We start from the raw sequence: 26,580 nt of genomic DNA on the forward strand, positions 1-26,580 counted from the left end.
CTGCCCAGCACCTGCGGGTCTTAAGCTGGAGGCGATGGAAGGTGTGAAGGGGGCAGCTGTGAACTGAGGGAAGCCCCTGGAAAGGGAAAAATGGGGAAACGGGTGAGGAGTCAACGTGAGCGGAAAGGGTGGAAGGCCACGGGGGCCTCGCAAGGAATGGGGCTGCGAAAGGGAAGGGCAGGAGTGGGAGAGCGGCGGGCAGGACGGCACGGGAAGGCAAAGGGGGGGAAGGCTGGGGCTGTGCGGGCACGGGCCGGCGGCCAGGCGTGCCGGGGGGACCCCGGGCAGAGCGAGGGTGCGGCTGTGCTGCCCACCCCCCCCCGCCCCCTCCGCCCCGTGCCTGGCACCGGCAGCTCCGGGCGGTGCCAGGCAAAGGACGCGGGATCGGCCTGTCCGGGACCGGCCGCCGGGGCGCTGCCGGTGCGGGGTGTTTCCCGAGGGGCGGGCGGCAGCCCCGGCCGCTGGCACCCCCCGGCACGCAGGGAAGCCCTTTTGCTCAACGGGCCGACGCGTTTCTCGGCCGAGAGCGAGCGGCCGGAGCCCGCTCGCGGGAGGGAGCCCCGCCGCCTGTCCCCGGGCCCGGCAACGGGCTGCAACCGGGGCTCGCAAGAACCAGCGCGACCGCGGCGCAGGCCCCCGGGACCCCGCGTGCCGCGGACCCGCTGCGGCCGCCCCCGGGGAGGGGACGCGGCGCAGGACCCGGCACTGCCGGCTGCCGGGCGGGCGCCTCGGCGGGAGGGGGACGGCGCCGCTGACGCCGCCGCCGAGGGCCGAACGAACCGCGCACTCCGCCCGGCAGCGGGCTCGGGGTGCGCCTGCCTGCGCTGCCCGCCCTGCCTGCGCTGCCCGCCCCGGGGGCGGGGCCGCGGCCGCCCCCCTCCCTCTCCCCGCAGCGCATTCGCCGCGGGGGCCCCCTCTTCGGTGACGCCACCGCTGTCTAAAAAAGCGCCCCGGCAGGCAGGCAGGGCAGCGGGCCGGGCAGCGGGCCGGCGGCAGGGCGGCAGCAGCAGCAGCAGCAGCAGCAGCGGCGGCAGCAGCGGCGGCAGCAGCGGCGGCAGCAGCAGGACGCGCCCCGCCGCCGCCGACATGGTGTCCCCCGTCACCGTGGTGAGTGCGGGCCGCGCGGCGGGCGGGGGGAGCGGGACCGGCGCCCCCTCCCACGGCCGCCCGTCAGGTCGCCCCCCCCCCCTTCGCCGGTGCCCCCCGGGGCGTGGGGGCGTGAGGCAGCGGTCGTTGGCGGAGCCCCCCCCGCCCCCGCCGGTGCCGGCGCGCCAGGCGCTGCTCCCGCGTCGCGCCGGCCCGGGTGCCGCTCCCGCTCGTCCTCCTCCTCCTGTCATCTGTGTTGTGGAACACTATCTCTCACACCTCTGCTGCCCGTAGAACGCACCCGGCTCGGCGCGGCGCCGCTTCAGCTGCCCTGGCCTTGCGCCGCGGCAGCGCCCGGGAGCATCCTCCTGCCCCCGGGAGCATCCTCCTGCCCCCGCGGCCTCCCTGCCCTCGCCGGCACCTCTGCCGGCGCACCCAGAGCTGGCTGTGCTGCCCAGGGGACGGCCTGGCCTGAGGCTTGTGTCGGCCACCGCGTCGGGCAGACGTTTCCCTAGGCTGGGCGACCTCCCACTGAGACCTCGTCGCCCCCGACAAGCCCGTCTGGCACTTCCACCTTCCAACGACGTGAGACGGGGATGGTGTCTCCTGCCTGTTTCATGGGGGAGTCACGATGCTTAATTAACGTAACCGGCAATCAGGTAGCGCCTCAGGGCTGTCCAGTGACAGCATGTAGCAGGTGACGTGTGTAGCAGCGCAGCTGGACTGATGGAGCAAAGCTGGGGACTGAAGTAGCCGCGGCTCACGCCAGCAATGCCAGGTCCTGGCCCTGCGGGTGAAGGGAGGGTGTTTCTATGCCGAAAGAAGTCAAAATGCTTTCAGCCAGAACAGCAGAGAAGCTGTGCTGTTAGACATGGTGCTTTGCATGTTCCTCTTTCTAGAAAGCGAGGGATTTGTCTGAATACACCTGCAGGCTAATGCGTGCTGTAAGAATAGCTGCCTGTTGGTCGGAAAGTTGTCTGGTGCTTCGCTGCGGCACTGAACATCTATTGCTGGTATCCTGGTTCCCTGTGGATCTGTTATCATCCTGTTTTGAAATATTTTGGTTAATGGCCAGTCCATTGCGTTCTCTCTCACAGGTAGAAATCCCGTCCTTTCCCTGTTCTTAACTCACAAAGCCAGGGTTCAAAACATTTAAATTGCTTTGCCAGTTCTGCACAGCAGCCTGTATTGTCTGGTACTGAGATGAATTTTCCCCCAGTTATTAACATGTACCTGGTAAATTCATCAGCAGCCTGGGGGTGACTTTTATCTTCAGAGACAGAGGGAAGTAGCTTGTAAATTATACCATTGTAGTGCCAAACCCTTTTGTTTGGTTTTTTTTTTTAAGCTAAATTCATCCTTAAGTAATGCTTTTGGTTATGGTGAATTGTGTACATGTACCTTGGAAGTAAAATCTTATGCTGGGACAATAGTGGAATGGCTCAAAAACTGGCAGAGTTTGTTTCACAATTCACAGGACGCAGTACTTGGCCATTAAGGCCAGTGAATCAGGGTGGTCTTGCAGAGTATATTTCAACCAAGCTTTGAGAGGAGGCAAATGACTAAAGCACGAGTCTGTGATGGGGAGTGTGTACATAGTTCAGACCAGAAGGCTTTACCTACACTGGAAATCACACTTTAGGAAGGTAACTTGGGAAGGAAAGTGAAAAAAAATCCTGCTTTCTTCTTTTGCCCTTCTGACATGTAACAAAGCACGTTTCTGCTCTGGCTTCATCCCTGACATACTGACTCTTTGCTTCACCAAAGGCAACTAATGCAGGTGTGAAGCTGCCGAGAGCTGGAGGGACAATGAGACCGGGAGCTGCGACCAGAGCTGCAGCTGTTTGCCGTGGCTGTAGAGGTGGGAGAGGAGGGCGCCTGATCATCCAAAGAGCTCATAAAAAAAGAGCTGCAAGCCTTCAGTCTGCTAAGGAGCAGACACATCACCTTCAGTGGGTTTTCACATCGCCATCCCTCCGAAGGAGCGCCCTGTGCTTGCTGCTCCTGCGTCGGCTGTGCCGCGGTCTGCGAAGGGCAGGCTGGAACAGGAGCGTGGCGTGGTCCTTGCACAGCTGCCAGCTGGAGCTGCACGGGGGTGAGAAGCAGGGTGGCTGTAGAGCTGGCGGGCTCCCTCCAGCAAGTCGCTTGCTGAAGGGGACAGCGGTTGGCAGTCGGTCTGACCACAGCCGGGGCTACCCTTGGAGCCCAGGCCCTATCTCTGTACTGCACTGCCTTTTGCTGCACAGATAGACCAGGTGTTTGGAGCCAGCACGGCTATTGCTGCTATGACATACGATGGTGATGCTTTCTGTGGGGGCAGCACCTGAGGCATAACCAAATTGGCCAGAGGAATTGATTTGTCTACAGTGTATGTCCTCTCCCAGTACACTGCAGCATCAGCCTCCATGGGGAGGACACTAGAAGAGCACAACTGAGAGTGACATGATTTTGCTTCCCGTTTTCAAAGCAATTAGTACATAACTGCAGCAGATGGCCCTGACTACTTGCATGCAACCTGGTCTCCTGTGTCTCCCCCTCTTTCCTTCTTTAGGACACTCTTGTAGCAAGAGTGAGAAACCCCGAGCTCCAGGTCTGCTGTACAACTGATAGCTGGAAGAAACCACGCAAGGAGGCACAGACCATGGAGAGGAAGCTAGGGAGTAGACGGCGGCTAGGACTGCTTGTTCGCGCTGGCTGCCAGGTGTGCATCATGGCCCGGGGGGGCTGGCGTGCATTGTGCAGAGCTAGGCAGGCTGTTCTCTCTGGTGCTGCACAATTCAGATCTGCTGGGGGGAGCATGCCCACGAGTCTGTGGCCAAAATACCTTTTAATGTATTGTGCCAGGTCCTCAGCTGGGATAAAGTTTTTGGATCCTGCTGATGCCAAAGTCTAGACTTGCATGGCGCTGGGCTGTGGCAGAGAAGATGCATTTGTCTGCCAGTCCTGTTCCAGCTGGTGAGCAATGCTCACTCTGTTGGAAGTCACCTTGGAGGGAAGCTTTCACTGCTTACTCTGCTAGGCAAGCAGGAGCATCCTGCTTAAAAATTGTTCTTCTTGATACTGCTCTGATTAAGAGCTGTTTTTTCTGCATAAAGCTGTGTGGGCTGAGAGCCTGTGGTTGGAGAGCAGTGTTAATAAAAGATGCATTTGCTTTGTGGATATGTGAGGTTTAATTCCCTTCATGTTCAGTCATCACTGGTCCCATCTTAATAAAAGTCGTTTTTGAGATTACCTCATTAGTGATTTTTGTCCTGTTGGGTTGGTTTTTTTTCCTCTATTGGTTAAGCAGTTTTTAGTGTGAGCTTGTGGGAGATATCCCTTGCCCTAAGGACCTTTCTGCCCAGCAGGCACCATGATTGCCAGGGCCACAAGTGTGCAGATGAGCCTGGAGACACACAGTCATTCTGCCATTTACATAATGCTCCTTCCTCAGAGGGACCCTATTTTTCCCCTAAAGTTAGGGCTAAACTTAGTTTAGGGCTTCACACCACCTTGAGGAGAACAGCGCATGGAAAATAAAAAGCCATTGATTGGCTGAGAATCAGTCTCTTTTGGGGGGCAGTTATAGATGATATTGGGGTGACTCTGAGCAAGATGAACTAAGGGCTCTCGTCCCTACAACATCCCCTCTGCATCTGACTTTTACTTGGCCTAGCACAGTCCTATGTGTGGAAGGGAGGTGAAACTCTGTAATTGGGATGGATTTTTACCCTGAAAGCTTATTTTAACAATCCCCATCCCTTCCCTTTTGTCCTCTGATGTATTTGCATCTTTAAACAGAGGTAGCTGGGTTGGGGAAGAATATATTGTTTTGGCTGCATCAGGCAAGTTGAGCCCTTGGCCCGTCCCCCCTAGGTGGGAAGCAGCCAGCAGCCCTCCTGGCAGCCCTTGTCGACCCCCTGCGTAGGTGCAGGATGTCACTTGGGGGGAGTTTAAAGGTCACTTACAAAAAATGGGTAAAAAACCTGAAAGGTATGATCTGGAAAGGCATTCATCAGTAACAGATATTGAATAGGGCTGAAGAATTGGGTGTGTATCATTTGAGATTCTGAAGAGGGACCAAACCACACTGATCCAGATGAATATAGAAACCTGATGTAAATCACGTTGCTTAGAGACTCCGTGCTATGGGCAATTGTAGCAGTAGTAGGTCTAAGCATAGTTTCAAAGGTTTATTATTAGAAACCGTTCTCCATAATCCTCAAACTGCTGTTGAAAACAAGAAAACCAGATCGCACTTTGAACTATTTCAGCCTTTGCTTCTTAAATAGAGGATGTATTATTTCTGCATTAATGAATGAAATGTTAGCAACCACCTAAGTCAGAAGTAAGTCTTACGGTAGAGAGGTTAAATTTACTTGTTCTCTTTGCTTATACGCAACATTTGTGCTTTCATTGTAATTTTCCCCATTACGTAAATCCATCATAAATTGTGATTTTATTACGCAGGAGGCTTGTAAACATGCACATTTATATACCACATAGACAATTATGGAAATATGGCACTTGTATAAAAACCAAGGCAATTTAAATGAATTATAGAAAAGATTTCTAAACATCTGAACTCAGTGAAGTGAAGGAGGGAATCATCACCTTAGGTAAGCTTAGCAGGATCTTAGTAACATTTACGTCAGTCACACCTTTTGGGAGAAGCCTAAAAGCTTTGGTCCTACTGAGCAAAAACCTGTGCTGATTATGCCAGCTAGAGCCCAGGCAGAGTGTTACATGCCACGTTTTATTTTTTCAGACTGAACTTGCACATTCTTGCTATGACACTGACATTCTTTGCTGTAGCTGTTGCTATGAGAGGGTGGGCTTAAATATGGGTAACTGAAATTGGAGGCTAGAAAGTGCGGGCTTCTCTCATACCCTTCCCAGTCCCAGTGTGGTTGCATTAAGCAGTTAGTGACAATCGCTGCTGCAGGCAGTGCTGTAGATTAAAGGCTTCATTAACTCAAGTATATCACTCAAGTCACATGTGTCTGTTGTTCAAAGTGTGCTTTGCGCATTGAGATTATGGGTCCAGTTCAGAAGCCTGTACATAATTCCTCTGAATGGACAGAGATGCATTTCTTCTGTTCTCCTGTTCAAGTATCTATATCCAAAATACACTGAGTGCGACAGCAGAGCCAAAGTTATCTTTCTCTGTGGGTAACTGCATAGTACTGAGGAAGTAATAACTCCAGTGAAATTAGACTCTTAGAAAAAGATGGCATCTGGAACCTGTCTTCTGCTAGCATGTGGAAACTCTTGAACAGGGAAAAGATTATTAGTTATGTAACTCCCTTCCCTCCCAGAGGCCTAAGTGGCTATTATATTAACACAATTTTTCTACTGCCCTTCATGTCACACAGTGCCCAATAGATTTGTCATTGCAGTAGAGATGTAGTTTTTGCTTACTGCAGCATGCCCAAAATGAAGGTGATGGTTATTGCTTCTTCTAGGCTGCTTGTGCCCTTCCTACATCCATTTCTGATACTGCCATAATCTAAATAGCATTTAAGCTAATGACAGGTTTCTGTATGACAAGCGTGTCAGTCAAGAGCATCCCTCCATGTAATGCTGAACGTGAACAAGTATCCAGGTGACATGGAGCAGAAAACTGTCTAGGAGATTAGATGCCCCCAGAGCTGAAAGGCTGTAGATGGGCTGGGTGAGAGCTTTCCTGGAAGATTACAATCGTGCTGGGGTGGGAAGGATTTCAGACCCCTGCAGAGAGCCCAGGGGCTCACACCAAAGCCTCTGACCCAGAATTGCACAGGGCTCCAGTTTCTCCCTGGGTAAGTGCAACTTGTGTCTCTTCTTGTGTTAATTTAGTGTTGTGGGCTGACTCTTGTGTTGCAAATCTGCCTGTTAATGAGGACGGTGGCTGTTTTGATTCACCTTGTTGTGAGCTTATGGAAATGCCTTGCTTCTACCAGCAGGCTACACCTCCTCCCAAAAAAGAATTCCTGTACATTACTGCAAAACAGGTACTTTCCAAGACGGAGGGGAGAGGAGACAAGCCATGTTTATGAATTGGCCTTAGGACTTTTGTCAAGTTTGAATGGTGAAGTTTCATTTCATGCCCCTCATCAGACACCAGCTTTGGAGACAGATATGGCACTAGTTGGCATCAGGCATTAAATATCCGAATATGTATCAAAATGAGTGCATTTCTGCTGGTTGCAATTAGCCTCTGACTGAATTGTTGCTTGAGATTGAGGGTAAGATTGACATTAAGCCAGCTGCATGTTTTTCGGCACATACTAGACACACCGGGCAGATCCTCAGCCTTACGTGAGTCATTTTGTCTCACATAGCTTCAGCAGAACTGGGCTTGTGCCAGCTGAGACCATAGCTCGGCTGCCATATCCCTATCTGCTTGTGTCTTCTGGTTTTGTTACGGCATAACTCAGAGCCAGCCAGGGTGTTTGGATAGCAGTCCCGCCTTGTTCTCCGTTGCAAGAGGAACTAGGCAAGTTGCATGGCTTTTCCCTGCAACCCGTATATAAAAGGAGCGTGATGACAAGTTTATCACTTAATTGATGTTTGTGAAGTTTCCACTTGGCTAATGTCCCCTGCATCTGTGCATACATCTATGTGCTAATGTCCTGTTGCACCCTCAATATAAAGGGCATAACACTGGTAAGCAGCTGCACGTTCATTTGTGAGCATGGTCTGCGTTTGTATATGCAGCCTGAATGCAGCAGGGGTTTAGCAAGTGAAACTCTTGATATATCAGTGTGAATCCTGGGAGTCTGTGGGTTAGAGTCTGTGCAGATTAGTGTTTGCACCTTCCCACTGCACATCTGTTGGCTGGGAAAGTCCAGTTTATCTTCATGTGATTTGTGTCTGATACTGACTTGCCTAGGTCACAACATCTTGGCACAAGGATAGAGATTGGAAATAAAAAACTGTGACTCCACTGTCATACTTTGACCTTACATCCTCCTGTCTCTTAAAGCATATTGGTTCCATCATAACATGGGGAGAGCTGCTGCTTTTTCATAAGGTACCAGAGTGGCACCTCTCTAAATACACATCTTTACTGGGGTACCTTGCTATTTTTCCCTCTAATTTTCTTTAACATCAGTGTTTTGCAAGCTTTCAGCCTGCAGGACATGATACACAGGCAGAGTTTTTAATTCAGCTTTCCATTAGGCACAAGACAAGCTGAACTGTCCCTCCATGGTTTCCCAGCACAGCCCTGTTTGCTTTTGCCAGACTTGGCTGATCTTATTGCAGCCCCTTGTGAGGATTTGTACAGCGTGAGTCTCTTGTGTAGAGCTGCCAGCTTTCCCAGCCACTGGGAGCCTTCCCCTCTCTCAGTTCTGCTTTCCCGTTGCTTTGGAAAAGCCTTACCTGACAGATGTGCACGAATCTGTTGTGTGAGCCAGAAAGCTGAGCTGCAGAAGTGTCTTTTGGGTGCTGGAGGTGGTTTCACTCTTGGCACGTTTCTGGGAATGGCTGGTAGGGCTGGTATAGCCTGTCATGTGTCACCTGCCTTCTCTGCTACACTAATGGCTCTTCGACTGTTACTGTGAAGGGCTGTGACAGCACCAATGCCTGCAACACTCTCCAGACCTGCATTAATTCCCCACAGGTTGTAGGTAAAATGAGGTCTTCTCAGCTGAAGAAGCTGCTTTTGGATGGAAGGGCCTCCCTTTCCTCCCAGATATCAATCCCTACCGGCACGTGGCAGGGTAGGGCTTTGCCAAGTGCCTGTTTCCCCCGAGCACCCATTCTTCTCTGCATCCCCTCTTGCTGTGGCCATGCCCTCCAACAAGGACATCAGTGTTGCAGTGGGTTGTGGGGTGCAAATAAAGCTGGAAGTGGGAGTGTGAAGGCAAAGAATGGATTTAAGCCCTGGGTACAAAACGCTCTGTGTGCAGACCCCTCATTGCTGTTACCTAGAGGCTCAGCCTGCCCTCCGTGCTGACAAGGAAAGAACTGACAGTTCTCCCTGGGACATTTTATTTTGGGTCTGCACCCATCTCAGAGAGACTGGAGAGAGGCCCCAGTCTTGCCACACAGCTTGTGGGGCAGATGTTTGTGTGGCACTTGTCTGCAGCAATGGGCCTTGCAAGGGCGTGCTGCTTTCTGCTATGCCCCTGTGCCCCACAGCCCGCAGGACTTCCCCAGCTCTCCAAGATAATGCTTACAACAACATGAAACCTAACACTACTTTTTCCTGGGTAACAGAAATCTGCATTCTCTTTCACAGGAGAGTGTGATATAAATAATGACAAGTCTCCTGAGAACGTGTGCTCGTAGCCTGGAAACCATCCCCAGGATGAGTTGCAGAGACTTTTCCATAAGCAGTAGAAATTTTTTATCTGGATTCTAGTGTGACAAGCCAAATAATTGCCCCTTCCCATGATGAGGGGAATTGCCTGGGACAGCCACCGACTGCGTGTTCCGGGGTGCTGGCTGTCTCCTGGAGCTCCCCGTGGCTTCACAGCATCCCCCTGTGGTGCTGGGCAGCATGAGGGGACGCAGCCCCACTCAACCTTGCTCGCCCAGGAAGGGTGCCGTGCCTTTGTGGTGGCACTGCAGCTCTGGTGAGCAAAGTGAAAAGGCAGATCCACTGTGGTACAGGTTTTTAAACATCTGCAAGGGGTTCTTTTGTGAGTGTTACAGCAAAGGAAATGTTCGGAGACATTTGCTTTCTGCTACACAGAAAGGAAGATCTGGAATCCCAGGAGGGAAAAGCAATCTTTGCTCTGAAATAAGATGCTGGCAGTCAAATGCTATTTTTTTGCTTTCATTTTTGAGAACCAGTGGACTATGCTGAAAACATTTGTCTGTGACGGCTCCTTCAGCCCTGCAGAGACATTTGAATTCTTGAGTGGTTTAACATTGTTGGCCACTGGTAATGGTACGCTGCTGACTGTACTCAGAAGGCAATCTCCAAAACTGCTGACAGCTGTAGGATTGCTACAGGTGTGGAGTCAATTACTACCACTGCAGGTTAAGCTTGTGGTCCTGTGCCAGTCTGGTAGACAGGACAGATGATGCTTGCTAACGGAAAAAAGCAAACCCAACCCAAACAAAACAAGCCCTAGCAAAACAACATACATCTGAGCAGAGTCTTCAGTTCAGGGTGAAATGTGTTTGTCTGTAATTTGATTTTTATGAGTTGCTAAATAAAGGCTTTGCCATCTTGAAGGCTTCCCTGAGGTCCTAGGAAGCCAAGGGCAGATACCCGAGCGACTTTTGAAAGTATTGGCTGATGTAGCGGTATCTCACTTTGCCTGGTATCAGGGCTCCCTGCTGATAACAGTCAGTCCTGCATAGAGGAGGCAGGCCCTGGACATGGTGTTGCACAGCTTGTTGACCACAGTTAGCCGAGCTAACCCAATTTCTTCTGTTTGGTAAAGGAGATACCTTTTTGGATGTTATAATTTCCTTACTTGCTGGAGCGAACACCGTGGTCCAGTGTCTCAAGATAGCTTTGGGCAATGTTGTGGTTAAAAAGGCAAGAAGCAAGAGTGGGCTTCTGATGCAACACGTGGCACAGGCAGCGCCCTGATGCAGCGGGGATTATTTCCTTGGCTCCAGAAGTACCTGCCTCTGGGTTGTTATGGGACCAGTCCCTCACATTTCTAAGGCCTCCTGCAGGAATCTGTTGAAGGCGATACTGCAGTTTCCTCTTTGTGGCTTTCCCCCACACTATTTTATGTCCCAGGCATCTGCAGATGCATTTTTAACTCATGCGTATGGCAGCAGAGAGCTGCAATGTCCAAGAGCTCCCAGGTCACATTGGCTGCTGAGCCAAACTGGCCTCATTAGCTCCGTCAGCATGGTCAGGGTGACTCTCAGCACCCAGTGTTTTTTAATTTCTTCATTAAACAACTGAAGACAAGACAGGACTGCTGTTGTATTCGTACTGCAGCTTTGCTAACACAGGCTTTGCTATATTTCTATGTGAGTGGCAGTTTGGCTCCTCCTGCCTTAACCTGGGAAGGGGCAGAAGTGAAGGCTGCCTGCCACCTTTGTCTCTTACTGCTCGTCTCCCTCCCTGACCACTGCACAAGGATTCATGGTTGTAGCTATTTTGCTGTCCTCTGGAGAAGGCCACAAAGCTTGTCTAATTCCTATCTCGTCTACCTTCTTGAGCCATTTATTTAAATATCCTTCATATGTTGCGTGTTCAGTGCAGTTCAGTTCAGTTTCTCCCAAAACCTATCCTAGACAATCCCCTTCAGAAATTTACTCCCATACAACAGATAATAGGGAGGTTTGGTGGTAGATCACAGCGTGGCTAACATAAAGCATTGAGCAGTGTCTGCAGCTAGAGACAGACAGCAGCCTGTGGTGGAGAAGTCGCGCTCGGAGAGCAAACATCGGGAAAGGGACCTTCGCAACAGCCGCGTCTGCAATCTCGCATCGCTGGTATTTCCACGGCACGAGGAGCCTTGCTCACGTGCTCCCCAGCTGGCTTGGTACAAAACGTCCCGTTCTTGACGCTGGCCTGGCGCTGCTCCGCTGGGTGGCCATGCTGTGCCCAGGCGTGCCGCAGGAACGGCAGCGGTGGTCTCCCCTGCTGCTGCAGCAAACATTGCCCTGCTGCCAGGCGACTGCGGGGAAGCTGCTGCTCCAAATTTCCTCCCTTCTTTCTGCATCTGGGGGGAAGACACTCGTCTGGAAGATTATAACCTCGGTGCTGATAGGTTTTCATCCCTGCCACGGTTAATACGGAGATTGGGTTGAATGTTGATGTGACTGCAAGTCGGGCAGGATTTTGGCTTGGAAATTAAACTTTTTGTTGCGGTTCTCGTTTCTGCGTGCAGCTGTGTGTGGAGCAGCCCAGCCCTGCACAGGGGCCCTCATTCAATGCCAGATGATTAATCCTCACCCACTGCCTGCTCCCCTGTGCCTTCACCAAACGGTGATTTTTCTGATGCCAAGACCTTGTGCAGCAATATATCTGAGTTTACCACCCAAGGACTGTGAGGGCCCGTGCCAAATTTTTAATTGTATTTTTCTGGCAAATAGCCATAGCTTGGTCTTAAGAAAAAGAAGTCAAGTATTTCTAGCTCTCAACTGTGTGTCAGTCTGCTGTGGAGCAAAGCTGGGAAATGGGGCTGGAGCTTACTTGGCTTAACTGGGGGGAGGAAGAGGGTACCCAGGCTGATGGGGTAGAGGGAGGGATGAGAGAAGCCAACAAACCAGCCCTGTTTTGCAGGAGGAGTTGAAGAGACCCTGTGGGTGGAATAGCTGCCTTGGACCCACAGCTCCTGCCTCATGTGGCTGAGCTGGGAGGATGGTCCTTTTGCAGGTGGGAAGAGTTCAGGCCGAGCCCTGTTATTCTGGCTTGTACTGAATGATGGAGGCTTTCCTGTCAGACAAAACCATGATTTTTTGATCACTTGTGAACAGGTCTGGCTGGACAGCCAAGCACAAGATGAGTTTCACTGCATTACCCTTGTTGGAGAAATGGAGACCCTGAATTGTGCTGGGGAGTGCTAGTAGCTGCAACAAAGCACCACAAGGCCTGGCGAAACTCATTGCATTGAAGAAGACAGAGGATTATCATCACATGCATTCTCCCAAAGGCAAATCATGTACCATCTTCTTGGTGATTTATTAGCGATTTTACAATTCCATTTCAGATGGAGCCTCTATGATCTTGCCTTCACGTGAGGGGAGGAGGGTTTATCTATCATTCTGAATTTCCTGCAGCAGGAACAGGAGCCATCTACCTTGGATGCGTGGCCCATGGCATCTCCAACACAAACATAAACCCTCTTATTAATTGCACAAATATGTTGCACAGTATTTCAGGCAGGTTGATTGGCTGGTTCAGTAACTCTTCCCCACGCTCCTTAAACAAGCACTTTTTCTCAGAATTTTATTCAGGAACAACTTGGGGCATTTACGAGCCAGAGCCTTCCTCGACAAAAGACAATCGGTTCTCCCCCAGGAGCATGTTTGCTCCTGCAGGAGAGCAGAGTGGGAGAACAGAGTTGGAGGTGAAGCATTTTGCACTCACCTGCATTCACCAGAGCGTACCGGTTAGGGCTGTCCCAGCCAGCCCTAATATTTCAGCAACCCTCTGGAGTGAAAAGCACCAGTTGGCTGGCCCTTTTACATCTCATCTGGCTCCTCCTCCCTCACCTCTGCAAGCCGCCCAGGAGGGATGCAGAGCTGAGCAGCCCGAGTGGCCGCTGGGACCTTTGCTCTGTGGCCAGGCGAGGCCCACGCCAAGGCTGGTCGTTGTGACAGCCCCTGCGTCCACCCAGGATAGGGAAGATTTAAGTGGTGAATTTGGGTACCAAACAGCTGAATCTGCCCTATTACACACACATCTGCCCCCCTGCCAAAAACTTCCCTTTTATATCAGTTTCAGTGTGTACACGTTCAGAAGGCTTGATGTCACACCATCTAAGCAAAGGTGTGAACGTGCAAGCAAGCCCAGGAGGATGGCGGCTCTGCAGTCAGCTCATGCGGGTTCATGGCCAGGAATTGCCCAGCACTGCTGGGTTCCTCCTTGGTTCAACAAAAGCTGATGTGTCATTTAATTCAGGTGAAAATTGGCTGCCTCTGGCTATGATCTGTGCACACACAGGCTTCTCCTTACGGTCTACTAATTTTGGTTAAGCACAAAGATGGGTTTTCTGTAGGCTCAGGCTGACGGGGAATTGTGCTGGTTCCCCATTGCTCCGTAGATGAGAGCCTGTTGCACGTACTGTGTCTTAACTGTGGTCTATCCCCAGGCTGAAGCAGCCTTCGCTGTGTGACTCAAACTGCACAGAGGATCATTGGTGCCTTGCAAAGAGCCACATATTCTGGGGAATGAGAAACATGAGCCATGGGCTTGCCGTAGCAGCATAATACATGGCAGCAAAGCCACATAAACATTTAGTGGCGCACAACTGGGGGTAAGAGCTATTGTCACAGTAGGGCAGAACCAAGGCAGGATCCATGATGCAGGATGCCAAAAGCCAGGAGAAACAGCTCAGCTGTGGATACACAAAATGGTACTTGGCCAGCCAAGGCTGCTGGGAGGGATGGGTGCAGGACAATGGCCCAGCTTTTTTTGGCCAGTGCACACAGTTGTGCTCAAGTGTTGCTCAGTGGAATAGCTGGGGTATTATTTTTAAAACACTTTTCCTGGAAAGCAGCATTTTACAGCCCAGTGGGCATGAGCCATACCTCACAGCAGGTTGGCACACAGCTGGTGTCTGGAAGAGGCTGTATAATCGTTTTCTGTACGGGCTGATTTAGGGGACTTGTGGAGAGAAGAGCATTATTTGATACTCCATGTTGCTTCCTGGGACCAGTGTGAGGCTTAGGAACAGTGAACTTTGTCCAACTTTAGCATTTCAAAGCGACAAGCTTCTGATGTTTTCTGTACCTCAGGAGCAAGAAGTGGCAGCTGGATCTTCTTCATCCCACTTGGGATGTAGATACAGACAACTGGCTCCAAAATCAGGGCACTGTGTTACAAATGTAGCCATTCCTCTGTGGATGCAGCTTATTCTGGGGTAGAGGAACTATCTGTAACTTTTTTGGCTCTGTTATGTGCCTGCAGCAGTCAGAACAGGCCGTCCATGCTGCTGAGGAGCAGCATAGATGTTCCCCAGGTCATAGCCCGGAGTGAATATTGGTTTACACATGGGTGAATCATGAGCATCTCCGAGCGCTGCATAGCAGGGAGGTGCAAGAAGAGATCATGCAGCAGGGACCCCTGGGCTCTTGGCGAGTCACCAATAACAAATTTGTGAATACAGCTTAGGAGCTGTTGTATGAAGCTTTTGGTCATGTTTGTGTGCTACATCTTGTATTTTTGACACTGGGAACTTTTTGTCAGTCCTTATTGCCCAGAGTTACTTCTTCAGGTCTGCCACTTCTCCTGTAACTGTGTTTCTTCATCGGCTAGCCTGACCTCTCAACGTGTCTTACACCAATACCAAATCACAACATGGTTGGAATACTTGTGTGATAGTGTCATCTGTCACTGTTGAATAACAGTAACAAGGAAATGAGCAATGTTTCATACTGGAGCAGAATGAGAACAGACAAAACAAGAAGGGATACTGTAAACCTATGAATACCTAGTAGGGAGGTGGATATCTGAGCCCTGAGCCACCAGAGAGCTCCATCCACCAATACCATGTTCTGTTTGAAGACCACAGAATCACAGAATGGTTGAGGTTAGAAGGGATGTCTGGAGATCATCTGGTCCAAAACCTCTTGGTGAGAGCCAGGACACAACTTCCTCCTAGTCTTCTAAGTCCTGGAGGGTTTCATTGGATTTGGTTGGATACAGATAATTTAATAAATTATACGTTTACTGTAATTCCACAAATACAGAGATAGTGGCTTTACAGCAATTTAAACTAATTTTAAAAGACTCTAAGTAACTTAGTAGTCATAGCAGTTGAGAAAATGCCCTGAATTATGCACAGTATAGAAATTCAAAACTTGGAAATATTGCCTTGTCATTGTATTCAGGATCTTTTCTGTACTGCATTTCAGCACAGAGTAAATTAGCAGTGGAAGAAGAAAAGAAGTGGGAAGAGAAATGCAATAGAATTTGTAACAAAAGCCCGGCTTAAAGCCATGTCAATCACATACATGAGCAAAAAGGATCTTGTCACCTGCATCAGGTGCTTCCTTTTCCAACACCACAGCACAGCCCCATCTCACATTCTGTCTCTGAGACACAGGTGCAAAGGAGATGGGTCGTTTGATGCAATTTATCCTTGCAGCCAAGAAATAATGTTCCCTTCCCTGAGGTACAGGCAAGTCCAGTCATGGATTATGTGCTTGGCTTTCCTGAAGCCACAGCCTCCACTCGTGTTGGTACACAGTTTCCCAATACCAGCCTTGACTTGTTCTCCAGGTGGCAAGTGTCCAAACAGAGGGCCCAGCCTCACCCTCTGGTTACCTCAGTTTTTCCTGGGAGACCTCTCCCAAGTATTTCCAGTGCCACACCATCCCAGCAGGATGTGCTGCCCAGCCCTCTGTCTCAGCAAGTGGTGTCCCTCATGGGGCACTCATTTTGGTCAGAGCTGTGGCAGGGGCTCCACTGAGCTGCAGCATTCAGTAATAGGCAAGGGCATGTTTTGAAAAAACTCATTTGAAGTATACTTGTAGAAAAAGTGTAAAGAAATAAAGTGTGTTAATGAGCTTGTAGCCCTTCTAGATATATGAGGTTATTCTTATACAAGGACTCTGTAACACTGTAAATTCCAGGGTTATGGGTGAGTAACTGAGACTGGAATCTGACCCCTTATGCCTAAAAAATTCCTTAATTATTATTATTAGGACAGAAATAATACAAACCATTATTTTAAAATAATGCTGGCTGGGCTTGGAAAATTCACATTCAAATAGTAAGAAATGGTGATTTTAAGTTTACCAAGCAAACAAGTGCATATCTTATATCCAGTAAGGCAAGGTTCCTGGGGAAAATGACAAGTGTAATTAAAACCTGTCTCATCATGCATGCACACAGGGGAGGGCAAGCTGTGATTGTAATGGTAACTGCTCCTAGCAGGTGTTTTTCTTTTAATATGAGGTATTAAATAAAACTTCTTGTGTTTATTAACCCAAATACTCTCCTGTATGCTTCTGACAGTGCCTCTGTGATGTGTTGCAAACAAGGCTGAACTTGAACTTTTGCCTTCAGAGGTACAAAACTACCTACCTTAGCTGAGACTGTTACAGGGACCTGGAGCACTGCTGATGCTGCAGATTCTTTTGCACTTTATAGCTCTGGAGGTTGATAGTTTTCCGTGCTGAGGATCTCAGGCTCATTGCAGTGTGGTGGGGTCCTCCACAACTGGTGGGGGAGAGGAGGAAACCCTGCCAGAAGCACTGTCATCTGTTGCCTGCAACTGTGAGAGGAGGAATGTGATCAACTGCATTTATAATAAAAAAGAGTCAGAAGGGGAGGAGGAAGACTTGGAGCCGGGCACTGGCTTTGGGTAGTCAGAGGCTGATGTGTCACTTCAGAAGGGCAAGGTGCTGGGTTTGAAGGAGGGGGAAGCTTGGCTCCGCTCTTCCTCCTGCAATACTTCATAGTTCCCAGGCACCCCTAGTCCTGTGAAACTACGTGGGCTTTTATGACTTTTCTTTCAAGTTCATTTGTTATTTGCTGCCAGAATTCTCCCAAGGAATGTAGACAAGAAGTGGTAAATAGTGATTAATTTAGACAACCTAAGTAGAGGACTCATGACAGGCTCCCCATGTAATACAAGAAAGTTAACGGCTTGCTGATGTCCTTTTGTGAGTGAATTGTGAAGCCTGGTTGTTTAATGGAGTGTTTAAAAACTGTGTTGGCAATAGCCTATGAATAATGTATACAGGAATAATGAAATACCTTACTGCTAAGAAACTGCTGATATGCTGGGGAAATTTCCATCAGATGTGAGAACAATTTTGAAAGCACTGTCTTCTTGGGATGCCTTTTATTTATGGTCTTGCTGCTTCAGAGATTGCATTCCCTCTTTTAGATACTGCATGTGAAGATGCCCTCCACTGCCTCTGCCTCTGTCTTTCAGCTTCACCTGACTCCCTTTGCTTGTGTCTGTAACAGTTCCTGAATTTTGATGAATTTAGGCTTTTTTAACTGAGCACCATAAGCACAGAGATATTTGCTGCACAGCCTTCAACCTGCACCAAGGCACACTGCATCAAAGGAAGATGGATGCTGGTTCTGTGTCATGGCAATGTCCCATGATGCAGGAAGCAGAAATACGGCCAAGTGATTTGGAAAAAAAGACCAATGTTTCTTTTGCAGCTTTTTGGAGCACGGGCTCCTTGCGTGACATAAGCAACCTCAGAGTGTCACACATGGATGTTCAGATTATGGTGGACTTTGCAGTGTGAACCCAGCTCTGATGCCTCTAAATTTTTCCCCATGTCCTCCTCCAGTCCTTAAAACCTCTGTGTGCTTAGGCCATGAGTAGTGGGAAGTTGTTGTGATACTAAGCAACTAAATTTTGCTTGACCAGAGAAATGAGAAGACTGAGAGTGAACCCCTGCTTGCAGGGGAGCTCTGGAGGTTGCATAGCCTTAGCTGCAGGAGGAAACAGGCCTTCTAGAAGACCCCAGGACACAGCTCAGGCAGGCACGTGAGACAATCACAGTCTCTTCCTTTTCTCCTTGTTTTGGCCCTCAGCTGCACTCCAGGAGAAAATAAAATCATAGCTTTGTTTCTCATACAGGGTTATCCCCACCTGCACTAAAATGCAGAAGTATGACAGGAGTACAGGTGAACACAATATGTATCTTATCACTGTCCAGGGTGGTCTGAGCTAAGTGTGTGTTAAGAGAAGACTCAGCTTGTGGAGTCTGTAGCTCTCCGCCCTTCCCCTGCTGTGGCTTTGTTTGTTATGAGTAGCCTAGTGTGCACGCTGCTTTTTTGTGTCTGGATTTATACAGTAGAGCCCTGAGTCAAAACATTTCCTTCAATATAGGCAGTATATTATTAGTGTAATGCTAGAACAAAGCAACACCTGATTGATGTTCATATTAGTCAGCTGAGGAAGTGACATCCTCACTTGGGAGGTTGATGTGATGGGTTTTGAAGTCATGTGGTGATGCCAACAGCAAGCTCCAGGCACGAGGCTACAGGACAGGAGAGGGAATGGGTTAGAAGAGAGGTTGTATCCTCAGGGTGACCTGCAACTGGCCAAGCAAGAGGATTCGCCAAAATGTGAGGGAAGATTTGCACTTTTATTGGCTTGTTTGCTGCTGGGATATTCCTAGGGAGTGCAGTATTTTTGCAGCTACAGGAAGGGAGGTGTATAAAAGGGGTTAGTCTAAACATAAGATAGGTGGTAAGGACCACCAGAGGAGTTTGACTGATGGCCTAAATGTTTTCAGTAGAACAAATAAAGAGAAAAGGTATCTAAAACTTCCCCCATCTCCACCACCCAAACCCCATCTTACCAGCCAAGAAGTGTTTTCAGCAGAGCGGATCACAAAGGTCTAGGCTGAGGATCATGGTCAAGTTCAACTAGTCTTTCTCAGGGTACAAATGCTGCTATCTGACAGTATACATGAAAGAGCAGCTTTCAAAAGGAAGGAGACAGTTCTGTTATGCAGTTTATTCCACTGATGCTTCTGATGATCCTATTAATTTCTCTTTTTTTAATGTTTGTTTCTTTTAGGTGAAGAGTGAAGGCCCCAAACTGGTGCCCTTCTTTAAAGCCACTTGTGTCTATTTTGTCCTCTGGCTGCCAACTTCCAGCCCCTCCTGGTTCAGTGCCCTCATCAAATGTCTGCCCATCTTCTGCCTGTGGGTTTTCCTTCTGGCACATGGAATTAACTTCTTAGTGTCACACCGGAGCGCCAGCCGCATCCTAGCGGGACTCATATTCTCGGCAGTGGGAGACGCCTTTCTCATCTGGCAGGAGCAGGGCTACTTCATTCATGGTGAGTGCGGTGTCAGTCCTAAAGGGATGCCACAGTGTCCGGCTGTTACCCTCTTATTGAGTAATGAGTTGCTGGGCCACGTGTTTTGTTTATTCATGTACAGCGTCAGCCCTGGGCAGTGGGAAGCACTCATCCCTTGACTAAAATCCATCATGGTTAGAGGAGTCACACCATGGATGAGTCTTTCTCTTGAGCTTCTCTTTGAGGTTAGAGAGGTAATTGGGGCAGGTTTAGTTTCCTGGGACGTGCTTACAGCATCTCAGCTGGCTGGAGCTGGGGAGTTGGCATGAGCAGAATCCCTGGGGAAGAGAAGGAAATGATCATGGCACTCAGCAGCTCCCATGAAGCTATGGGAATTATCTATCTCCTACCTCTCTGTAGGCAGATCTGTCAGCCTTTCGCTACAAGGATCAGAAATAGGACACATGATACAAAGGTCCTCAGTGGAGAGCAGGTGGAGAGGACCTTTATGTTTTGATAGACAAGGCTGTAGCCTGGGGGAGGTTAGAAACCAAAGCATCAGAAATCTTGTCCTACTTGCAGGTTCATCAGTGTGAATCATGCAGCCTGTTGTACAAGTCATGTCTGTTTTGCAAGACACATAAATGATGGGGAATCAAGGACAAACCTTACCACAATGGCCTGTCTTCTCTACAGAAAGATCCACACCTCTCAGAGCAACACAGGCTTGTTTTATTTTGCTAGTTTGCAGACTAGAACATAATGATTTAATCATTTAAAGCCACGTTGAACCTGCCTGCAGCAACACTCTTCCTGGCCTTGGACTGTCACAAGAAATCAGCAGCAATTGAGTCCTTCACTAAACTGACTGGTGGGGTTTCCGAAGTTAATTTAACCAGCACAGGGATCTCGCTTAACACCCACCATTAACTGGCTGCTGTGACTGTCCCACTGGAAAATGTGATGAGACGAGGGAAATTTTATGACTTGTGCTGTTGTCAGCTCTGAAAGTCAAAGGCTTATTTTTTTTCCCCTCTCATGAGGTCAGTATCTAGTTTTATTCTGGGATTCCCACAAGCCCTCATGAGAGGGAAGTGTGTGCAATGCCAGATATGAAAGGCCAAATGCTCTGAATCTGGTTTTAATCCTCCTTCCCAGGATCTTATCCCAATCTCATTAAAAGTTCATGTCAAAATTTTTACTGATTTTGGTGGGATTTAGATTAGGCTCTGAGGATTGGATCTGTCTGGCTGAACCTTGGGCATGTTGCTGAGGAGCTCCAGCTTTCTCTTGGGGTGCTGTCCCCTCTGTGCTGAGTGTTGGCCTTCCCACCGATGGGCCTCCTCCTAACAGGGGTACCTGGCTCAGTGCAGGTTGCCTCAGCCCAACTGCTTGTGCTTCTGTTTTGCTTCCTCAAGTTGCTCCTTGAGCTGTGGCTTGGAAAACGTTCAAGGCCTGATGCTCACCATGACCGTTTTCGTACATGGACTGTTCTGAATTCCGAGCTTCTCCATTCCCACGTAGCTGGGATATCTCTGAGTTCCCTCTCCAAATTAACACTAGAGGAAGGTCAACCAGTCACAGCAGCTCAGTATCTGGTTAATGTGTTTTAAACTGCAAATAAATTGGATTTTTGACCCTAGTCTCACAACTGAGAAGTGTTGCTTTGTGGATTTAGACACATTTTTCTTCTCAAGGAGAAGAAAAGCTCTCTTGGAGCATTTTGAAAATCTCAGCCTTCATTCTGGCTGTCTCCTGCCTGCCTCAGTCCATGCTAATCCAAGCTGCCATCTTCCATAGTGAAGTGTTAACATTTGCGTTTCAGCTGTTAACAGATAAAGTGCACCACCCTACTTCATCCTTCACCTCTCCTGCAAAACGTATTTTCTCCACTTTAAAACTCAGCAGGCTGCTGTTGTTGACAGCTGACAATATTCAACCCTTTGACATCATCGTTTGTGGGAATTGAAAATTTCAGGAGAATAAGAGGAAATACTAGATAAAAATGTACTTTCTGTTCAATTTCTACAGCTTTTGGGCTGAAAAAAGGGTTGGGAACTGGGCTGATTTGAATAGCTTTTGAGTCAATGAGTTTATAAAAGGACATTTGTTCATTACTTTATAGGGAATTAGGAGCCTGGGAACCTACTCCTGGCACACTTGACTTTTTTCATTTTTGCTGTTTCAGTTCACTAAGAACACACTATTTTCTGACTAGTGTCTTACTGCATGTAGAAGATCTTTTACAGTGTTAACATCCACTTCCTTTGATAGCAGGCAGTTAGAAACAATTTATGCATTTGGTGAAGAAGACAGGGACTAACAAAAAGGCCTTATTGCCAGCCTGAGGGGAAACTCCAGGGGCTGGGAGGGGGAAGGAAACCCGGGGGAAGGAAGCGGACAGGGAGGAGAAGGGCTGATCTGCCTGATGTGGTTGGGAGGACCAAGCCAAAGGCTGAGAAATGCAAGAGAAATGCACCCCCTTCCCTGTGCAGCCGTCACAGGTCTCCCCAGTTCCTGGCTTGATTTGTGGGTGTTGAATGAGCAAACCTGGGAGCTGACTCCCTTGTTTATGACCAGCCTCACCACATATCACAAAGCTTCTCCTGCCTTTGTGGGATTCTGCTTGGCTGCTGCATCCTGTCCTCTCCCCCTCCTCCTCCTCGTTGTCAGCTGCCTGCGTGAAGGACAACACATTCTTCAGCTCCCTGTCCAAGAGCTCTCCATATAATGCCACTGAAGGAAAAACCACTCCTCACTGCTAGGGCAAAGTAATCTTCTTCTCCTTACTGCCCCCAGGGCTTGAACCTTTCTTGCACTATAACACTACAGACAGCTCTTGTCCTAAATCCCTCCTTGGTTTCCTCAGTGCTGTGCCCATGGTGTGTAATAGCTCTGTGAAACATCCATTTCTCGTTGCCCTCCTTTGCACTTCTCTTCCTTCCCCTTCATGCTGTCCATTTTGTCTGGCCTTACCTTGCAGACCAGCCCCCTCCCTCCTGTGGGTTCCCCTCTCATCCCACCATGGCTGAGCTTTCAGTGGATGTCTGATCTTGTCCACCCCAAAGGCAGGGAGACACTTCCCCTTCTTTGAGCTGTCTCAACACAAGAGTATTAGGATGAAGAAATATCTGCCAGCAGCAGGTTTTAGTGACTGCCCTTTACACCACAGCATCATGCTTTCAATGTAAACAAGTGTCCTGCTGGAGGACTCAGCTTCCCAGATCCTTTTCTCCATTTCATGCTTCAGAGCTGCATGAAAACTTCCAGCTACTCTAATAACCTTGCCAGGATGAAGTGGGACAGCCTGCAGCTGCACCATGTGTGGGGCTGGGAACTGGAGGATCAGAGGAGCTGGACTCCGTTTGGCGCCCATTATCTACAACTGGCATGACAGCTAGTAGTTAGCAGCTGTACCAGTACATTGTGACATTTTTTGTCAAATGGATTAGTTGCAAGTGAGTAACGCATGGGCAGTACCTTCCAACACCCACATCTGGCATTTCTCAGGGGTGTTGCACTTCAAAGGGAAGCTGGCATTTTATTTTCACTGATTGATTCCAGCTAAGGTTCATCTGAATCTTGCAATAGCCATAAAATTGTTGGCAAATCACGTTGGTGCAGTCCCTGAAATATGCCAGCTGCTTCTTTCCAGCTTAGGTTTCTCCTAGCTATGGGCAGAGATGGAGTAGAAGCCAGATTTAGTCCCTGAGTGCCTTGGGGTTTGTGGCTAAATACGGTCAGGCTTTGTGTCTGGGTTTGGAGGGATTGGCATCTTTTTTCAGATTTTGTTCCTACAGTGCTCTGATTCCAGCCTTCCTGTTCCACACGTGACCTATGAGCAAAACACTTCGGATAGTTAGAGGGGATGATCTTTGGTGTGCCTTGCCCCCACCCTTCCGTCCAAAGCAGGAGAGGAGGAACCATCTGAAAAACAAGCTTTGTTCCCTCTGCAGCAGCTCACTTCACCTGGCCTCCCAGCAAAAAGGCCTGTATCACCGCAGAGTTGTACTGGGCTGCAGTTGCAGATGCGCTGGGGATTTTTCTTAGGGCGGGAGCTTGGTGCTAAGGCTGATCTCCTATGCACGGGTTTTTATCCCAATGGGTCAGTATGGTTCCCACTGGAAGTGTGAAGGGGTGTAACACTGCAAGGACATCTAAGCCTGTGCTTATCGCGGTATATTTAAAACCCAATATAGCCATGTTTTCTTCTGCTACCAACTGCCAGTCACTGCTGAAAGGTCACACTCGCCGTGTCAATGCCTCTTTCCAGGTCTGCTGATGTTCGCCATCACACACATCCTGTACTCTTCAGCCTTCGGCATGAAGCCTTTGGACCTCAAAGCCGGCTTGTTGATGGGCCTTGTTTCCAGTTCCTGTTATGCCTTCCTGTACTCCTACCTCTCAGGCCCATTCACCTACCTGGTAGCTGTCTACATCGCCTTGATTGGCTTCATGGGCTGGCGAGCAGTTGCTGGCATGCAGCTGTGCAACGACCTCTGGACATGGACCAAGCTCTCAGCCTGCATCGGCGCGATGCTGTTCATGGTGTCGGATCTGACCATTGCACTTAACAAGTTCTGCTTTCCTGTGCCCTACTCGCGCTTCATCATCATGGCTACTTACTATGCAGCCCAAATGCTTATTGCACTGTCAGCTGTAGAAAGCAGAGATGAAGAGGACTTCAGAAAGAGGAGCTAGGTGGAGTGCCAATAGCCTGTGAACAACGTGGGTTATATCTCAGGTGCTGTAGCTGCATTCACCCCTGAGAGAGATCTCCATTTCTCTAGGCACATTGGTGATGTTGATTTTGCTTCTTTGAAGCATTACCTTTGGGGCTTTTTTTTTTTCAATGGCTTTCTCTGAATACAGCTTACTTCAGTGTGGAGTCCACATCAGAAAGCTTAGACTGTCCCTGCAGTAGCTCATTCAACTTTTCCTCCTTGGAAGTGCTGTACTACTGCATTTTACTTGTTAGTCTTGAAACTGATGCTGAATGTCTGGGAAGAGGAGGGCTGATGGAAAGGAGGTTTGGCCATGCACTGTGCTAAAAGACTTGCTTTCAATAGTAGGCAGACAGGCACAGATCTCTGCTAAAGTCATAGGTAAAAATGTATTTAACTGACATTAGTCTTTTCTTGTGCATTACAAACTCAGTATGTAAACTGGAGCTATTGCCTCTGCTGAAAGGAAGCCTGGAGGTAGAGTAAAAACAGCATATTCAGATGAAGGCTGAGCTTTGGAGTCAACAGCAGCATGTGGGGCAGCCCCCAGCAGAACCAGAATGAAAGCAAAACACCAAGCAGAGAGCAGAGCAAAGGGTGCGCTGACATGCAGTGCTGTGTGCTTTGATCGCTGCTCCAGGGTAGGCCTGTAGGTGCAAGTCAGCATTGCTGCGTGTGGCAGAACGAGGAGTTTGGTGGGATTTCGGGGGCATCCAGGTAGCCAGGCCAGTGTGTTCCCCCCTGTCATGCGTGTGCAGTTACATAGTGTCTGCAGCCACCGGTGACAGCTGAGATGTAATGGGCACATGAGGAACTTTGATTTTTACAGCAGGACTTTGAGCATGTGTCTTACTACTCTATGCCCTAATTGTTCTTAGTATAGCAGACAGGAATCTAACCTTTATGCCTTTCTTCCCCAGTATCCTAAAAATAATATTCCATATACTCATCCAGCTTTACAGTACTGCTGCTTGAATTATCTTTCTCAAACCTTCGCGTGAGCATTTCCTGTGATCAAGGCCCCGATGGTGGATGTAGATTGTTATTGTGTTTTGCCAGCTGGTCATAAATGATCAGCTTTGCACCATTTGTTTTTGGTAAGCCCCTTTTCAGCAGAGCTTCCTGAAAAGCACTGTCCTGTGTGTTCAGAGTGCCTGCTGCTTCCTTCTCAAACTCACATGAACGCAGTGAGAATTGCGCCATCAGGGCCAGGAAAGCCTGTTTAATTCTGATCCAAATTCTTTGGTTGGTTTGTCAGCCCATCTGCTGAAGCAAGATTACTTCTGACTTCAGACTCTCTTAAAAAGATATAGGAAAAGGTTGCCCTGATTTTTAATCCAAGTTAATTTGTGATCATATGTATATTTTTCCCTCTTATTTAGGTTATCTAACAGTAAGCTCTGTTTCTGTTTGAAACTCTCTCGAATGTGCTTTTTCCTTCTCTCTGTCCTAGGGCCGCTCCCATGGGCTGAGATTCTCCCCCAATGGCTTGTTGCAAGACACGAATGCACTCAGGTGTGCAAAGGAAGCTTGCTGAGGCTTCCCACACTTCAAACCTGCAGCCAAACAGGGACAACCAGAGCAGACTGCACAGCTCGAATCCATGCATGCCCCAACAGCCCCTTGCAGATGCTGCCATGGGCAGAGGGAGCAGGAGAGGCAGCCCTTCAGACCAGCTGAAAATCACCACAGTCTCCATACCTAGCATGCCCAGACCATTCCAGGCAAAAGCCTGGCACAGAGTCCCTGGCACAGTCGGCAGAGGAGGAATTCCTCTTTGCGAGGAGTGTGGCAGGGTCAGGGGGCAGCTGAGGAAACCCTACCAACCCTGCTAGCTTTTCCCTTGGTGCTGAGAGGTGCTAAGTGGGTCTCCTGCTCCTCCCCAGCCTCACGTGGTGGGACTGGGTGGGGAATAGGCCCCACGACTTCTGCATTAGTGCAAATGCAGCCAGAATTACAAAAATCTGGGTTAACCATCCTGACCCCATGGAGTCATCTGCTGCTTTTCAAAGATCAGAAAGGTCAGCTGCGTTATTGAGAGGGAAAGCATTGTAAATAGCACAGCCCCATGTAATCTCTTCCCTTTAATGCTCTTGTGTAATATTGTCAGTATTCATTCACTTGTGCACCAGGGCCTGCCTGGAGTAAACTGCTAAGGGGATTTAGAGCCATAAACATCTTCATTCATCAGCATTGCTTATATCCTGGCTGCAGCCTGAACCCTGCAGTGCAGCTCTCTGCGGATGTCACCTGCTGTTACTCAGCTTGACTGTTTGCAAATCTCTTCCTGCAACAGATTGATCCAGCTAAGAGGAAATCTAAGCATTTGGGGTGAACTCCACTGTCCTCCCAGCATGTGAGCAAACAGCACATTTCTGTCTGATTTACATCTTGTCATGGGTCGGTCCAGCACTCAGTCCTTAGCTGGCAGTTC

General features: G+C 49.1%; 1 protein-coding gene and 1 long non-coding RNA gene across 2 annotated transcripts; both read left to right on the top strand.

The window, feature by feature from the left end:
- Nucleotides 1–1,002: 1,002 nt before the first annotated feature.
- On the top strand, nt 1,003–25,745 carry TMEM86A (transmembrane protein 86A). Its single transcript, XM_074884558.1, has 3 exons — nt 1,003–1,107; nt 19,197–19,461; nt 23,696–25,745. The coding sequence occupies exons 1-3, from the start codon at nt 1,087–1,089 to the stop codon at nt 24,121–24,123; spliced, it is 714 nt and encodes a 237-aa protein (XP_074740659.1). The 5' UTR covers nt 1,003–1,086; the 3' UTR covers nt 24,124–25,745.
- LOC141950127 (uncharacterized) lies at nt 3,139–4,317 on the top strand. Its single transcript, XR_012630927.1, has 2 exons — nt 3,139–3,181; nt 3,638–4,317. It is a non-coding gene; the product is annotated as an uncharacterized LOC141950127 (long non-coding RNA).
- Nucleotides 25,746–26,580: the final 835 nt, after the last annotated feature.

This window comes from Strix uralensis, chromosome 15, assembly GCF_047716275.1.
Source record: "Strix uralensis isolate ZFMK-TIS-50842 chromosome 15, bStrUra1, whole genome shotgun sequence".
NCBI classification, from domain to species: Eukaryota; Metazoa; Chordata; class Aves; order Strigiformes; family Strigidae; genus Strix; species Strix uralensis.